We start from the raw sequence: 17,737 nt of genomic DNA on the forward strand, positions 1-17,737 counted from the left end.
AATTATTACAATAAATGAAGTTTTTTTTGTTTTCTTCGATGGCAGATAGTTTAAAAATGAACTTAATTCTGTTTTTACTCTTGGTTTAATTATTCATAAGGCCATGCGGTTTTACTATTATTATTACGTAGCCAGAAAGTAACTGTCCTTACTGTGAGAAAACCGGTTCTTATTAGATTCGATTCACTAAATTTGTTGCATTAGTCTGATTGCCGATGAGGCAGTTTTTAGATATCTATTCGATGAGATTAACAAATTGCAACAGAAAGTGACTGGTAATAAGCAGTGTAATATCTCAAAGAGCGTTATGTAACCGGCAAGATGATAGTGCATGTCACAGTGTTCTAATACCCACAGTGTCTAAAATTACGGTCTTTCCTTTTCCCAAACTTTTTTAAATCAGTGTTAAAATTATGTGTTAAGTGATAAGTATACCGACAACTCTTTGAAATTTAAGATTTGAAACATTTTTAATAGATTTGAAGGTTCGGTATATTTAATGGTGCCATATAGACATCATAGCGACAGAAAGCGATATTAATCTAGTCTGTAATTTGTTAATTGCTGGTCACTGTTTAGTGTCACGTTGAATTGCTGATTAAATTTAATCCCTCGCCCTTGCGAAAGCCGCACTTGGCATTTTAGACGCGGTAGAATGCGAGTGGCTTTTCAAAATCTCTTCCGGTTGAGCGTTCATTGCTCTTTACTGTCACCCACCGCCCAAACGTCCTCAGATTTGTGCCGTAAATTTAAGCTTCCGATACAAGCAGCATGCCAATGGGTTTTTAGTTCAATTAAATAGCGTGCATACATAACCCGCATAATTTTAACATTTTTAATGTGGTAAATATGATTGAAGGTTTCAGCAGTACGATTTTATGTACAAAACCACAACCATTGGTCCGAATAGATCTACAGCGTAGTAGAATTAAAAATAATTACAGTTACGCAGAATGGAAGAAAGGGTATTGAGTTTAACTGTGTATTATAAAAATATTGACGCGTTGTTTAATTTCAAATATATACTTTTTACTATTTTTTTTACTACTGCTACTTTTTTACCAAACTATTGTAACCTTTTTTATATTATTTTTTTTCTTTTTAGGTAAGTAGCTGATTAAATTACAATTGCCGGTACGAGGTAACTGGTATGTTATGTATCACGACTTGTAAGTTAACAGAATAGGGACAACCTTTATGGAAGGCCCTATGTTGTAATATGATATAATCGCTTCAGCATTTTATTGTTGTTAGCTATGCAAAGCGATTAAGGTTGTTGGTTTTTACGTTGGAGTTGTCTGTTAAAGTTCTATATTTAGCATGATAAATAAAATTGTGACAATTAGCAAAGCTTTCGTGGCGGCTAGGAACAAAATTCATTCATTATAAGCAACTTTATTGATTACCTCATGATGACGGCATTTGTCGTATTGTCAACGCCGCTTGCGTTGAATTTTGTACAATTAGTTCAAAGCATTATCTGCTTGTTTGCTTTTCTTCTTATCGCGGTTAAATAGCGAACTTTGGTATCACTCGGAGTCGATAGTCAAGCAACTGGTACAACACGATTTTGGGCACGGAATTTTTCAAATGTATCTGAACCAATCAGTGTTCGAATGTTGTTAATGAAGTGTGGATAATATAGAACTAGAATAATATATAATAAATATAGAAATCACGGCTTTACCGTGCATTCGAAGTGACAATATAGTCATCGGTAATCAAAGGTGATTATGCAATTGAACCAAAAGAGAAAGAGTTTAATGAGTTTGTGAGAAGAATGAGAAATCGTGTAATTTCTTGTGTATTCAAGATTTGTCCATCGAATTCTAATTGTCATTTCAATAAGCTATCACTTGTGATTGTGATGTTTATTGTACAGTTTATTTTTCCCCGCAACTAGGAAGGCACATAGTTTGTCTTAAACCCTTATTAACCGTGTAGATTACCCATGATTATATAATGATGTCGCTTCTACGAATACAATTATCTCAATCATCAAATTAATTCAATAATCCCTCGTTTTACACGTTTGTGTAATCGAAGGCAACAGATTCGCTTTGCATGTATAGACTACCTGCTATCCCTTACGCCACGGCACGCACGGCATTTTTTGCATTAAATTACTTCTCCGAAAACTTGCAGTTAAAACAACCCCCCTTTAACAGCACACTTGACGGATGGCAATCCGCGTATAAATAGCGCCTCGTTTCGGATGAAACTATAATCGGTTGCAAATTTATTTATACACGCTTTAACCCAAAGCTTCCTTCTCCAACGGTCAGGCTTCAGCAGAGAAGTTACACTCCCGTCACGTGGCCAGGATTTTGAACCGGAAGAGTGCAAATGTGTGAACGTGTGGATGTTTTCTGTCGTTCGTTTTGCCACTCCTTTGATTTGCAATTGCGTGAGCGGTTAATGGTTCTTTTATAAGGTGTTCTGCTTTATAAACCAAATTTGACGATACTGATAGTCTCATGTAGCTGATCGATTCTCACCACGATTATGTGAGTTAAATTAACATACCTTGGTAAACAACTTAAGTTTTATTGTTATATATATATATTTATATTGAGCAAAAAAAACGATTGAAATTGAGAAATAATAATAATAAAAAAACAACACGTCAACTTTTACTTTCTTTGACACGTGATATGATTTTCTTTGTTTTTTTGTTGTTGCTTTGTTTCAGTTTCTGTAAGTAATCAACTAGACCTAATCATTTGAAGAGCTGTTGTTTATCTGCAGCCCTTTAGCCGTAAATTTTACGGCTATAGCTCACTCACACATGAAAGGAATTCAGCTGTTCGTTGCGTCTTATTTCACGCTGCTTGTCGTGAGTGTTTAAACTACACATACTTGCGCAGTCTGTGATGCTGCTCGTTGATTTTTGCTTGCGTCACTTTTAGCAACTCGACGCTGTATGGTTGGTACATGTGCAAAGCAGCGTATGATCGTGCCAGTGTCGTTGTATTTGTACACAAGAGTGCGCAACGTTTGTCGTCTATGGTGGGAGAACGTTGGTGTCTCACGTGGCCCTACAGGTTTTGGTTTCCGATGTGATGGCAACAAAGTCCTTGTTTAGTTTGTAATTCTGATACAACATGAAGTATTTTGCAAAAAGTCTGAATAAACCCCTTTGGGGAAGAAACCTTTTAGCGCTGCAAATCGAAAACGAATGAGCGTGCGAAGAAGTGTTAGGCCACGTGACTTAATATTAGCGATGCCCGATTAGGCCAGAAATATGCATCACACATCTGTTTTTGTAACTTTGTCTGTCCTATTATCATGATCGAAACAAATTTGTGAGTTGAATAAGTCACTTGTATGATATTGTCGATGAGAACCAGCTTTTTTACATTGAGGTAAACATCTTAGCTCATTTTATATGGCACCATGTACGTAAAGACCTCAAGCTTGTCATTGAAGATCATTGTGCCGTTAAGTACACTTGTTACACTTGCTTCGATGGAAGTAACTTATCTCAACTTCATTGATAGATCAAGTAGATAACACCACATGTAGATTTCTTTAGTGCAATGAAATCGTAAAGCATGTAGTACGTTTTATTAATTGCAACGTGTTAAACGCAAGAGAAATAAAAGTGCGCACTTGCTAACTTGGCCGTTTGTGAAATACAAAAAGCCTCTTTAGTTCGTAAGTGAGGTACATTGCACATTGCATTCCATGTTTATTACTCCATTTATTAAGCTAGAATCTGGTATTGGCATTGCTGTTTTTCCATTTTAATTACGTGGGGGAATTTTATTCATTCTAGTCGTTTGTTTGTTCCCTGAAACGGTGTAAACAACTCAAGAGCACTTCATTCACTTTATGTTTTACGCCGTGCGCATATTGACCACCAAGCTATGACTGTGTTTGTGCGTTATCAAATTGAGTAGCATACTGATATTGCAACGTGTATAAACATATATGGGACAAAACCCTTAGAGTAACTGCATTTCTGTTCGAACAGAAGTAAAAACGGTTCAATTTTCATCAGTTTGTCAATGGTCAATGGTACATAAATGAAGCAAATGAAATGTTTACAAAAAACTGAAATACATACCAAAACCATCGGATGATGGGAACAAAGGAGCAAACGAATGTTTCGCTCTTAACGCGGAAGATGAGAGATGCAAAACGATGATATAATTTAAAGTAACATCTGCTGATGCTCGCTCACAACAGGTGCAAGCGAATTGTATGCGTGTGGAAATCGAGCATAAATATGAAACAGAAAGTGTCCAGTTGGTAACCGGTTTCAAAAGCGAATACCAGAGAGAGACAAGATAGGACGAAGGTGGGCGAGAAAGGAAAGATTAATTGGCATCAAATTTTGGGTTTGTCGGTATAATTTTGCCAACATTATTTTGCGAATGTTCGTTTCTTGTTGGTTGTAAATGTTGTCCATGTACCTCGATGCCTGGATGCGATGTAAGGTGGAACGGGGAATTGGCAAAATGAAGTTGCTTTTCGAGTTGCGAATAATCTATGCGAATTGTGAGGTCATGCATGCCATTTTATGGCTTACTAGACTTATGCACCACGTAGACGAGGGAACGGTTGGGATGGGATATTGTCTCAGTCCTGTCGTGTGGGTTTAACTTTTGTTATTGTAGAACGACGATGAAAAGTTTTACGAAAGTTTACGAAAAGTTATGTACTTGCCGAATTTGAAAAAAAGCATTTGACGATTCGTTAGTGTTGTACCATACCAATATCAAGGTTATCATAACCGAGGAGTTTCTTTGCGACTTCAAATTCCGAAGTCATGTTTTCCAATAGATAGCTAAAAGGTACTCACTGAACTTGCTTGCACTGCGCTCAAACCTCGTCCGCTTCCAAGTGTATTTGGAAATATTTCCAAATTTTCCAAAACATTTGTAACGCATGCTCTCCCCCGGGTGGGTTGAGGTGCGATAACCTTAGCTGATACAAAAAGTAGGATTACCACGAGAAAGATGTACCAGATCAAGCGCAGATTAGATTTTTTGCTCGTCGAACTAAACATGGGCGGTAGTGCAATGTCCTTCTTGTTGATGCGCTAGTGTTCGATGGAAGCTACAATGACACACTGATATGAACTCGTATTGCATCCTTCTATAGTTGCGCGTGTCTAGCTTCCGTTTGGAATTCTGCACGTGTACGTTACACACGAGCAGTCTTTCAGAAGTTTGGTGTGGGTTGTGCAATGTACGCCTCTTTCCAATGTTTCCTGCTTTGCTTCATTTCGCACGAAGGTATCCAGCGAAGTTTTTCGGTAATCCTTTACTTTTCATCTCCACAAAGTACCCGGCTGGTTGTTCTGGGAAGCGCACATGCACACTTTATCCTGAAGCAAAAAAAAGATTCTCTTGGGATGTTGGTTGATTTCCTGGGAGAAAGAGGCACTAATATACAGCTTAAAACGCTCACGTACATCACCGTCACCTCACGTACGAGTGAGAATATTTTGAGGTTTTTAGTGTCTGATAAGAGTGGCAGACATTGGATGAGGGGTGAAATGCCAGCGGTAAGTTGTTTGGCTGCTGTAAGCTTTCTTACACTGTTCCAGTTTGTATAAAGTGCTGAAAAGCAAGTGCACGAGAGGATAGCACGTAGAACAGTAGTTGAATGACATCGGAAGTGTTCTGGTATTCATTGTGAGAGTCCTTGTCAATCGAAAATAAATCAATTCCAGGATGTGAAATATATGTATCATTTTAAAATTATGTTCACTTCTTTTTCTTTGAAAGGAATACCTTTCCAGTAGCTCCATTATCATTGCGTTTTTATGCAATTGGCATGTATCGGAAACTGAAATCTTTTGTCTCTTATAATTGTCTACTGAAGACCGTCGTTGATGATAGATAAAGCAGATAAGACATTTTTTATACTAACTTGTCAAAATATTAATACAAAAATAAAAATAAAAATAAATAAATACACCGTGGTTACATATAAATTTCAATCATTGATGTATAATTTACAGATGTTCAAACCATTTTTTATCAATTATTGTACGTCAGTCAACGCTCCTGATGAATGTACCATAAATCATATGCACATACATCAAAACAGGATAGGAAACGTTGGGAAAAATCATCAACAAGATAGTAATATATTAACATTAATGTCAAACCCCTGGGGCATGGTAAAACGCAGTACGGTGCAATCCAATGTTGTGGTTTGGGATGCTCATCCTTGTTTGTTGCGTTTTTTTCTACCATGTACTTTATTGCAACGGATTCGCAATAATATTGGTTTGATGGGTGGTGCCCTGCAATGATTCGGTTTCCACAGCCCATACATTTGGGAGTTCATGTTGGTTATATTTTATCCCATCGTTTGTCTGGTCACAAGGCAAAATAAATGGGGTGTAGGTTCACTGGTCAGACGCTTAAGTGTAATTGAATGTTTACCATTTCATCAGTTGCCCGTCCAACCGTTGGTACCGGTTTTGTCTCCTGTGTGGGTAATAGTGCACCTTTTGCAAATAGTACTTGCCGTACATAAACCCTTTGATGTACTATGAGCAGCATAGTATGACTATTTTTAGTATTCGTTATGCTGGCTGTGCTGGCGTAACTACAATTTGGTTAATATTGCTTCCCAGTTTATTATTTTCTAGTTTGATGCAGTCGATGTTTTCGTCAGGTTTCTTGAAATTATATTGCAAAGATCGGGATATTGAACATTGAAGAAGCTATACAAAAGTAGCGTGGAAATTCGCTATCACCTTCCATCATAATGGGTTCAAAGCAAGTAAATACGCCGCTGTTGAGGACGAAAGCGTCGACGCAACAACGATTGATGGCTTGTTTACCAATCAGAAATTAACGCTCGGCTTCCAGTATTGTGATTGTTATCGAGTAATTACAACCAATAGAGTGGCGTCTGTTGTCGAATGTCACGACGGTAGAACAACACAATAAGCAGCAATCGTGCTCATTGCGACAGCCAGCGAATTAAATAGATCATGAGTTTCCAGCAAATAAATTAGATTGATTTAAAATTACAATTTGTAAGTGAAGGTTAGAACTGTATTTCATTGATATTTACCTATTTCGTCTTTCTGATCAATGCAACAATAGTTGTTCCGGTTAAAGCTTCACCACCATTTTGCGAATCAGCTAATCGTCACTATGAACAGTGATTATGAGAGAGTTGCGAGAATAAAGGATGTTTCGCTTTTCCATCAACAAAGGTTTTTTTTATTGTATTTCATTTTTTCCTTCGAATTTCCACCGAATGGCTCTAATTTATCGGGTTGGTTCAACGATTTGTGACAAGGCTCTCTCGATGTCGATGGTGGTTGCCCTGTGATACAGAGTTGGGGTTGTGCGATTCATTGGAGTATTTATTTTATTCCGCCTCGCTTTTGCTATCTGTTTTGCACGAACGAACGGCCGAGTGCATTGAACGTTGAAGGATATGTTTGTGGGTTGGGTGGTTTCGGATGATTTTGTGGTTTGAGAGAGAGCCAGAGCGTAGGTGTCGATAGTAGCGTAGTCTTTTTGTGAGCTTTGGATACCCATTTGTTTCTGCTAATTGAGTTGCTGACAACTCTCAACGCGCTTAATTGTTTTAGTTTACTGATCCGCTGTGTTGTTGATGCTGTTAGGACTTTGCTACAGCGTAATTCGTTATATGAGTGTCTACATGCCCTACAAGGGGGTTATTGAAATATCTAAAAACAGTTTACACATGTTTATGAGTTATAGATTTTGAAACAAATGTTTCACAGTTTTATATTTTTTTAAATTTAGTGTTGACTGCGCTTCAAGTATAAAAATTGTTAAGGTTTAGTAACTTTTATTTCACTAAACGAACGGCATGTTCGTATAATAAAAGACCAGAAAGTATAGGTCAAGAGATTTTTTTGGCAAACAAATTCTCGGCTCTTTCACACTTAATGAAACGTTGTTAATGATATGTTTTATGCTCATATTAAAATAATGGTACACTAACTATAATTATTAGTAGCTTCCCTCTAATTCTTAGATTGTAACTTTACACATAGAAGAATTCTTTATAAATGAAAGCAATCGGTGAAACAACGAAAAATGCAACTAGAACAAAAAGAACAAATCTTTTTTATTTTTGTATACTTGTATATGTATACTTTTGTAAAAAGTGCCATAAATTTATGTTTGATAAAAACTGAAAACTTGGCACATGGAAAGTTATGGAACTAAATACACCGAACACTATTGCATTAGACAGAAAAAAGGGAGAAAATAAATAAAGCTATCGTAAGGATTGGGAACTGATCTGGGAAAACTTTTACCGTGGTAACCAATCAACAGAGCATGAGGTGCGCTTATGTACACACCGAGCATCAACTTGGTTGCATTTTCAATCCATTGTGATAAGGCCGCGGTTACCCATTTAGCGATTTTTGTTCATTTTGCTTTTTATTAGGTTCTCTAGAGTACATAAATTTCACCACCACAAGTACAACCTAAATTTCTTCAGGGCAGTCATTGTAAATTCTTACAGTTAGTATTAAGAGTATGAAGGTTTGTTGTAGTCTGGCAAGTATCCTTTTAATGTTTTGATTTTTTTATCAAAAGGTACGACAACATATTTTGATGCTTATGAACAGCAACATAATATATTTTTAATTTAACATATTATATTTGAAATCACACCACAAATTTGAAATTTTGTGGAACCAAAAAATATATATATTTGTGAAAATATTCAATCCTAGTGATTACCTAACTCACCCGTTTTGGAAAAGTACGAAACCAAACTAAAAACAGTTCAACCGCTAAAGCTTCGTAACAGAAACGTGAGCTTTAATCTTTGGACGATAGAGTTGATTCCCCGGTATGTTCTTCTACGATGCTCTAGTTTTCTGTTTCACAGTGGTTTTATTTCTTATTGTTGCCGCCAGAGGTTACATTTCCTCCACCTTTTCACTGTTCACTTGGCCAGACTTTAAAATGAGCTAGTTTTTGGTTCGGGACAGAGCAAACGAGAGTTTTACCGCTCTTCTTTAATGTCTCTCACGGTCCATAGATCCTTCGTCACATTTTTTTTTTTTGTCGCTAGCCCCGATGGTTGATGCTGCGATGGAGGAGTTTCAACAATTTTCGTTCAAAGCAAACTTGGTTTTCTTTAGACGGTAGCTAGTGCTTTCTCCGAGATCTGGGACTGAACGTCGTAAGGAAGTCGTAAAGCAAGAGCCACTCGTTCGTTCGTGCTTAGTTTTCCTGATTATATGCTCTACCTCCGTTTCCGCTTGGCATAAACTTAACATTTCCTTATGCTTTCGGTTGAGGAAAGTAAAATGAAATTGATACAGTGTCATTTTACGAGCGAAAAAGTTGAACTCGTTTGTCCTTATGGTTGCTGAATTGGTGGTTCACTGTCGTGATGACGTTTCGATTCATACCAAGTTCAGGTCAGTTTTCGGTTCTTGTAATACACAAGCAGAATTTGTTTTCGCCACCTACCACTAGCGACACACCGTCGTGTGTATTCTTCCATAAATCAACGTTTTCCTTTTATTCCCTGCTTTGTATGGCACCATTGATTGGTGATCGTGCCTCTGGAATCGAAATCGATCCCAAAAGGATATATGCCATCGAGCATTGCCATCTCATTTGGTTGTGCGAGAGGATGTTTCGATTTTTTCGCAAAATATATTTTTCATTCGCCAAGTAACTGCCACACAGCCGGTCCAATGGCATTGTATTCAGGTACCGTGATACAATGAGCGCGAAAGCTAAATCCGACGGTCACCATCATCTCCCCAGATGGCGGTGAAATTGATTTTAGCATAAATCACACGTTGTCGAACGAGATCGTTTGGTGTGTGTGTGTATTGTGGAAGCAAGACGAGTGCGTATTTGATCGTTTTATGTCCATTCGTCCTACACACACGATGAACTGAGTAAGATTTATCTTTCCACTAGTATCCATTTAGTGCGAAACACTGCGAAGCTGCTGGGATGAATGTTTTGTTTTGCAGAAATTCCCACATTGTTTCGTAGAAGATAACTTGATTTTTTTTTCTTATACCGAAATATACATATTGGGTTCTGCTGGTTGTTTCTTCTGTTTGGCTAACTGGAAAGAAGTTTAGCAGAGCAGAACGAATGGTTTGCATTTACAATGGCTAGAATGTATGGTGTATGGGGGATGGGGTGATACATACATCACGTTCCAGTTCCATACATATCAATCCATTTATGTTCGATTTTGCTGACCTTCCGATCCGATTGAAATATACACCGAGCTCACATTCTTGGTACCGATGGAAGAAGAAAGCAGTGTAAACAAATCCCTGTTTTTGTTAGTCTAATCGATTTGAATGTTTGGTTCAGTTGTAGTGTAATAAAGTAGAATACTGGGGACCGTTTTTGCGTACCGATTAAATCATTACTTCTTGAATGAATGAATGTCCTTGAAAAAATGAATGAAATGAAATGAATTGCCTTGTCCTTTTCCTACAGAAGTGACTTTTTGTTATGTGTGCATAAACTTCTTCAATCATAAAAAGAATATACGAATTTTGTATATCATAGGGTTCGTAAACCACACTCATTATTATGTTTGCACACGATTTGTGTACCACCATCGTTTGTTTCTCTGTGTGCAGTTATGCGTTTATAGCTGTCAGCACGTTAGTAGAACAACCCGCAACGGACGACTTCTGTCACGAGAGGAGAAACAAGAACACTGCACCAAAACGGTTAAATGCGAGGATTAGAGCAAAAGCTTAGTACGCCGCTTTGCACCTTCTGCAAGATGCGTCGAAAGTTGTGTGCTCTAAGGTACATTGATTGCATTATTGTGTGTAGAATCGGGCGACGAGAGCGAGTAAGTTCAGTTAGGGGAAGAATGTCTCAAAGCACGTCGCCGGGTCCGTAAATCAGACTGCAACCGGTGCTAGTCTTTTGAGCCACGGTTAGGCGAGAATGGAATCCAAACGAGATCATCGCTTTTGAGTGCGCTTTAAGTGCGATACCGTGTTTTGCATGTGCAATTCCGCTTTGTGCCCGAATAATATGCATAGATGGCATTGTCGTTTTGATGGTACGCTACATGCAAACAAACATATGCACAGACAAAACTTTAAATATAGAGAAAATGAACCACTGACTTCCAAACTCAGAAGTGTTTTTGGAATGAAACCATATTTACGCTCTCGTTAAAATCTCATTTAATTGAAACATTTGGTTGTTAGCAAATAACGGCTAAAACAACACTGGACACATAATTAATGTATATATTTCATAATGATAATTAGTCCTATAACAACATTGAACATATTTAATGCTTTTTTTTTTCGTTTCGTTGAATATAGGTCCATAATTCGCTTTGCATTACTTTTAGAATTTAATAGTTCACGGAACTTAAACAGTAATATTATCATCCCTAGTCGGGATGAAAGCAGTACAAAGAGTTCTCGAGGCGTTTTCTCCTTTTAATTTGCATTATACTGTAAACTAGAATAGTTACTAGCAAAAGAAGTCGACTCAATTGGTCTACACAATCGAATACTAATACAAGTTGTGTTATTTAATCGATGTAGAAAGTCTTATTGCAGATGAGTGTAAATGCTTAAATTTTTCATTTCTTTAGCGCCTCATGAATCATTGGTGACTAGAGAATCTATGAGAAGAGAATAGAGATTCTGACATTAGTATTAAAGTATCAGTGTATAAACGTTTAGTATTATTTGTTTTATGCAAGTGTTCGCAATTTATGCAATTTAGTAGTTTAAAAATGAATGCCTTTTTTGAGATGCAATGATGCATTTGGTTTACTATTGATTGTGTGTTTTAGTTGTTTGTGTTGTTTTAGTTGTGTTTATGAAACACATTCAGAAGCGGCTTATGAAGGCGTAGCAAATACGCTCCATATTACGCAGAATTCGCGGGAAAAGTTACATAGCGGAAAATGAAATTCAATCAATATCAGACTTGCAAAACTGTCTGTGAACGGTAAAGGTGCAAGAGAAAATAAAAAAACGCTAAAGTGTACGCAAATCCCTATGGGATGGGGCTAACGTAGCGTCAGCGTTAACCAACCGGCTAGGTTAAGTACGATAATCGTTTAATGAAATGAAGCGAGCGGTAATGATAAAAATTTAATTGATTGCACTACATTGATTATTCAGCGCGTGTTTATGGTGGCTTCCTTTATGTTTCCGTCCAACTGCGGACGATGCATGTCAACGAACGCACAACGCGAGTCGAGATATTCAAATTATCGCTATATTCGCTATACAGGAAGACACTTTTGAATCAATCGAGAACGATATTGTTTATTCTTGAATGAATTTAATATTACACAATAAAAAGGATGAGTATAATTTATTTAATCTGCTTTTCCAAGCGTCGTTAAATATTAGAGTTGGATGAATTATTGTTTGAATATTAGTAGCACAATTGTAAAATAATTCAATAACATTTCTGTGATACATGTACCAACTCTGTGAAACATACATAAACTCATAATTGCCCTTAGAAGCAACGTTTTATTAACACTTTGTTTTTCGTTTTTCGTTTCGCAGCAAAGCCCATCCGATATGGATATGCACATCGCACAGCGACTCGGTAGTTTCGAGGCAGTTAAGAAGCATATTATGGAACCGCACACGTCGTATCAAGTGATCGGTATCGCGCCTACCCCTTCAACGCCCCTACGTCCCTCCAGCGTGATGCCCAGCCTGGTCTCTGGCAGCCACCATCGGTCGCTTGCACCAAAAACCAATAGCAATAGTAGTAGTACCATTAGCAATAGTATCGCCAACTTCGTCAAACCGGCCGACAATCGCTCGATGTACAATGGACGACCATCGTCGTTGTCGGGATCGAGCGCAGGACGAAACAATCTACCAGTACATTACTCATCCTCGACTTCCTCGTCTTCTTCCGCACCCGGGTCGTTCAACAAACACGAGGTAAGAATATTCAAAAAGTGTTCAATATATTTTTCTTCTTGAGTCGTTTTATTGTTTATATGTAAATTCATTTTATTTGATTCTTCATTTAAGTGCAGTTTATATTTTTCTTTCCGAATTAAATCAAGTAATCTTGAATAATTTTTAAAGTACGCAGTAATCATTTGTGCTCGCTATCATTTACAAGTCCCATTTTAAAGAGATATATGTATCATATCAAAAACGAAAAAGTAATACGCGGTCTATTGAAGTGTATGCTAACCGCTCAGCAATAATCAATTTCGTCATACTAATTTCATTTTTCCGTTTTTCAACCATTCTGTACCTTACCACGATCTCTCCCTTTCCTATATTAGGTACATGGAGCCTCATCAAAAGGACCGCCTTTATCCGTACCACCTTCAGTAATGAACGGGCGAGCATCGTCCGGAGGGAATATTGGCAGTAGTAGCGGTGGAACAGGTGGCCCATCCTTCGGCAGTGATAAGTTACCCTCGCAAATGTCCAACGGTCGACTGCCCCAGGTTGCAAATGCAAAAATGCCTAGAGTAGTTAGTTATCCTTTTTTTATGTGTCCTTATGTTATGTTACTTACACGAGCCCATTGCACTCCCATCGCCAATGTTTCACGTTTGGTCGTCTTCAGTTGAACTTACACATACCCCTAGATTTGCATCTTTTGTTGGTCGATATTTGCTTGTTGTCTACCTTAAATCATTTCCTTCAAAAACACCTTGGATAAGTTGTATTGTTTATGTTATATTTCCGTTATACAACAAGTATTTAAAGAATTATATTGAAAAATGTAGCAATATGCTTTATGTTTTCTGATTTCATGCATACATTATTGATTGCGTGCTTGAATAATATTTCTTTGAGCTTTTGAAGTCATTAAAGTAATGAAAAAATATGTCAAATATAACAATAATTGATTAACGTTTTATTATTAGATAGAAACATGGCCTCCTCCAGTTGTAACGTAGATATTTTCTGTTTATATAACTCTTTGTTATGGCTTATGTTCCTTGCTACCATTGCATACTAAAGTATGTGTTTTATTTTGTCGTTTTGTGTGTGTATGTTTTGTTTGTGTAGCACAATTAGCTGTACTATGTTTGGGTATTATTGCTACAAAGGTTTATTTCTAATGAGTTTTTGCGCTCTCTTATTTCTTTTTCACAATCTTTTCATGTTGACTCTCGCCCATTTCGTGCGTACTTCCGTTTAACCATTTATCGACTCAATTCACACCGGCGCCAAACATCATCTTCCATTGACACAATACCAAACACACTTACAAACACACAAACATGTGACAATGCCATTGCCAAAACAGAACTCAAGTGATATTTCAACTCCGCTCAAACAGGGCAGCAACGTTGAGAAAATACTGCACGAGATGAAGAAGAACATCTTGACACCGCTGACGGAGATCGGGGCCACGCCGCGAAAAGAGCTGGAATCGAAGTTTAACTTCAACAACCCGAGCGCAAACAAGAGGCACGTTTATGCTACACCGGGGTTTTTGGAGCCGTTAGTGGAAGGTGCCACGAAAACGTCCCGTAAGTATAACGGCGAGTGAATGTTTTGCCATGTCGGTTGACGGTACGACAGATGGTAGACGAGAAGTAGGGTAGGGCTGACCCACGTGTCTGTCAGATATCCCGTAGTAATTGAGTTTATGGTTGGTTGGGTGTGTTTAGCGCTTGTACTGTGCTCCAAAGGTAGCAAATGGGCTTTTGTTTGACGTTTGTTTGTCGTAAGTCGCGCGACTGTCCTTGTAGTGCCTTGTTTCTTCGCTAGCGAGATGCAATCGCAAAGAAAGTTGTTTATGCACTCATGTTGCCCGATTCAGTTTTTTTTAACAAAATCCGCAAGAAAACAATTGCATAGCTAAACATGTCAAAAGTGTTTTTACGAAGCTAATTATATTAATCGGATGATATAATAGTAAAAAAATATATTAGTAATAATAATAAAAAATATATTAGTAAAAAATTAATTAGTAATAAAAATAATATTAGGAGCATACTTATTCTTTTTAAAAGTATTAGGTATAGTTAATGGATTTAATATCATAAATTTTGTTATTACATCAACATTTGAGGAACTTATCTCATTCACTTGTTGATTACCTTGGAAATTATTGGGACGGTACGAACTCTGTGGTGGAATAATATACTATGCCTTTTCCTTACGATTCTAGCTAATATACTAAGCCTTTTCCTTACGATTCTTCACTGATGACACAAAAACACCCATTAAGAGGACGTAGTTTCGTAAGCGAGCATTGCCAGTCTGTCGTAGCTGTGCCGTCCGTAATCATTGAATTATTGATTACAAATTTTTAATCGATATTTCTCTTTCTTACTATCCTACCTATCGTGAATGAATCGTGTCGTCTTTCTTCGAATTTTACCATTGCTCCCCGACATTTGTGTCCATATGTGTGTCGCGTCCCTTGGATTATCCTGATGACCGCCTTTGCAACTGTGTGCTTGTGACCTGATGATGGATTGATTGGTGCGCCTGTCATTTCACCGTCGTCCTTGCGAACATGACCGCTGGTGTCGGTGTCTACATTTGCTGTACCATTTATCGATGGTGTGTGGTGCAGTTTCCGGATTAGCGATGCTTCGTCCACTAGGGTAAGTATGCTCGTTCTGTCTCCACTAAAGATCTCCCTGTGTAAGCGCGAGATAGTAAACCCATTTTCGTTTCTTTGTCGTTTTTAGTTCAAACATAGAGGACGACAATCAGAACAACGGTTCGGATAGTGATGATGGAGGTGATGGTGAATCAAAGAAACGAAATTCTAGTGATACCTCATCGAACGAAAGTGCAGAGGAATCTTCGAGCGAGGACTCCAACATTGGCAATAAACGGGGTGGAAGCATTCCCATTTCCAGTGTTCCAATGAGCGGAGAAGTGAATGGAAATGTTGGAAACGTAGTGGGAGTGGAAGGGGTGGCTGGATCGGCTGGAACAGGAGGTAGTAGCGCTGGTGGGAACAGCAGTCCTGTGAGGAGACCGAGCGATTGGTCGCTTTTAAATTTCCTCAAGCAACCTACCAGCAGTAGTCAACAAGTGCCAACAAGCGAAAGTGCCCCCCATATTGGTGGTGCCACCGGGGACCGTTTTGGTTCGCTTCACCATCACCAACATCAACACCATAGTCTGCAGCGGGCGCTCGAGGAAAATTCCATATCATCTCCATTGCGGCCGCAACGATTAAGCGGTGTAAGTGACAGTGTACCCTGTACGCTCGCTTCTCCTATCGCGGATGGACGATCCGGTGCGCCGGTAAAAAATGAACCCCTACCACCGTTGGACGATGATCACTTGTCAAACGCAAGCAGTAGTGCAAGCAATGGCGAACTGCCTGCCAGCACGGGTATATCTTCGTCCGGTACCATTGCATCATCCTCGTCGTCATCGTATGTGAAACAGGAACCGTATCCCAGCGAAAATAGTGCCTCGCCTACTCACGGTATCAAAAGTGAGCTAAAGGATGACAGCGCCGACCGGTTATCGTTGTGTAGTCCCACGAAAAGTCCGGATCTACAGCATCACCCGGTTGGTAGTTTCAATCTCCACCATCGTCAGCAACAGCACTTGTTCGGCGATAATATCGTCGAGCAGGAAGATGTGATATGTGCCCTACAGGAAGCCAAAGAGTTTAGCCTGATCAAGCCTATCTCAAGCATGTCCGATTCCGATTCGGATGACGCAGATATACCTAATATGGTTGGTGGAGATCATGAGCAGCATCGTGTGAACCTGCATCACGTTAACGCGCATACAGCTCATCAGCCTGAAGGTGATACTGTTGCGCCTGGAAATGGTATAGCACTAGTATCGGCCACATCTAACATTACGAAGAAGAAAAAGTGGAAACGTAAGCTAATTGCCGGTTCCGGCAATGAACGTGAAACTCGCGATAGTTCTACGAGTAGCAGCGAAGACGAACGATATGGTGCTACGAGACGGAGTCGATCGCAGTCCTTTGAGAAGGATAAAACACATCTAAAAGCACGGGGACGGGCGCGTAAAGGGCACAATACTCATAGTAGCGGTGGAGGCGGTGGAGGCACTACGAGTGCCGCATCCAGTGCTCGTTATTCAGATGCGGACTCGATAGCAAGTGGTGGTGGGCATCGGTCTAGCAAAACATCATCACATGGATCGACACCAACGAAAAAGGGTGGTAACTCGTCGGTGGGTAACTCCATGGCGTACGGTCACGCAGTAGGTGATACAGGTGGAGTTACGGGTATAATGAGCCCTCCGATTAGCATACCATGTGTGGATAGAATTGTGATGTCAAAAAAGGTAACCTCCCGCAAATCACGCAAATCCTCAAGAATTTGCAGCAGCGAAACCGTACTTTCTACTGGAAGCAGTTCCTCGTCGTCTGGTTCGTCTATTGAAGCCGGGGCAGGAGCATCCTCAGCAGATTCTGGCGATTCAGATTCCGGTAATGAACGATCTACACCAGCGCCAGTTGAAATTTGTCCTGTTGTGCCAGCGGTGAAGACAAAGAAGCATAAATCAAAGAAAAAGCACGATAAAACGATAGCAGTAGACGTTCCAACGACCAACATATCGGCAGTCAAGGGAAATAAAGCGATTGCTGGTGAAATTGCAATAAAACATGGAACTAGTAATGGCAGCGGAAGCAGTCGGAGTAACAATAACTTCAACCTGCACAATCTATCTTCCGACAGCAATGACGAGTAAGTCTGAATACTTGTCTATTCTTCTGATGCTATTTGACGAACCAGTGGCTTTAGCGGGTTGTGTTAATTATTTTATTCATTTTTTTCTTTCATT

The 17,737-nt window shown here is 38.9% G+C and overlaps 1 protein-coding gene across 1 annotated transcript in view; it reads left to right on the forward strand.

Annotated features, from left to right (window-relative positions):
- LOC128712555 (AF4/FMR2 family member lilli) overlaps nucleotides 1-17,737 on the forward strand; it is a 33,834-nt gene that overhangs the window by 12,682 nt on the left and 3,415 nt on the right. The window contains exons 3-7 of the mRNA XM_053807448.1: nucleotides 12,515-12,904; nucleotides 13,261-13,455; nucleotides 14,241-14,466; nucleotides 15,522-15,552; nucleotides 15,640-17,640. Of these exons, the coding sequence (XP_053663423.1) occupies nucleotides 12,515-12,904; nucleotides 13,261-13,455; nucleotides 14,241-14,466; nucleotides 15,522-15,552; nucleotides 15,640-17,640 (2,843 nt within the window). The remainder of the gene's footprint in view (nucleotides 1-12,514; nucleotides 12,905-13,260; nucleotides 13,456-14,240; nucleotides 14,467-15,521; nucleotides 15,553-15,639; nucleotides 17,641-17,737) is intronic.

This window comes from Anopheles marshallii, chromosome 3 (assembly GCF_943734725.1).
Source record: "Anopheles marshallii chromosome 3, idAnoMarsDA_429_01, whole genome shotgun sequence".
Lineage (NCBI taxonomy): Eukaryota > Metazoa > Arthropoda > Insecta > Diptera > Culicidae > Anopheles > Anopheles marshallii.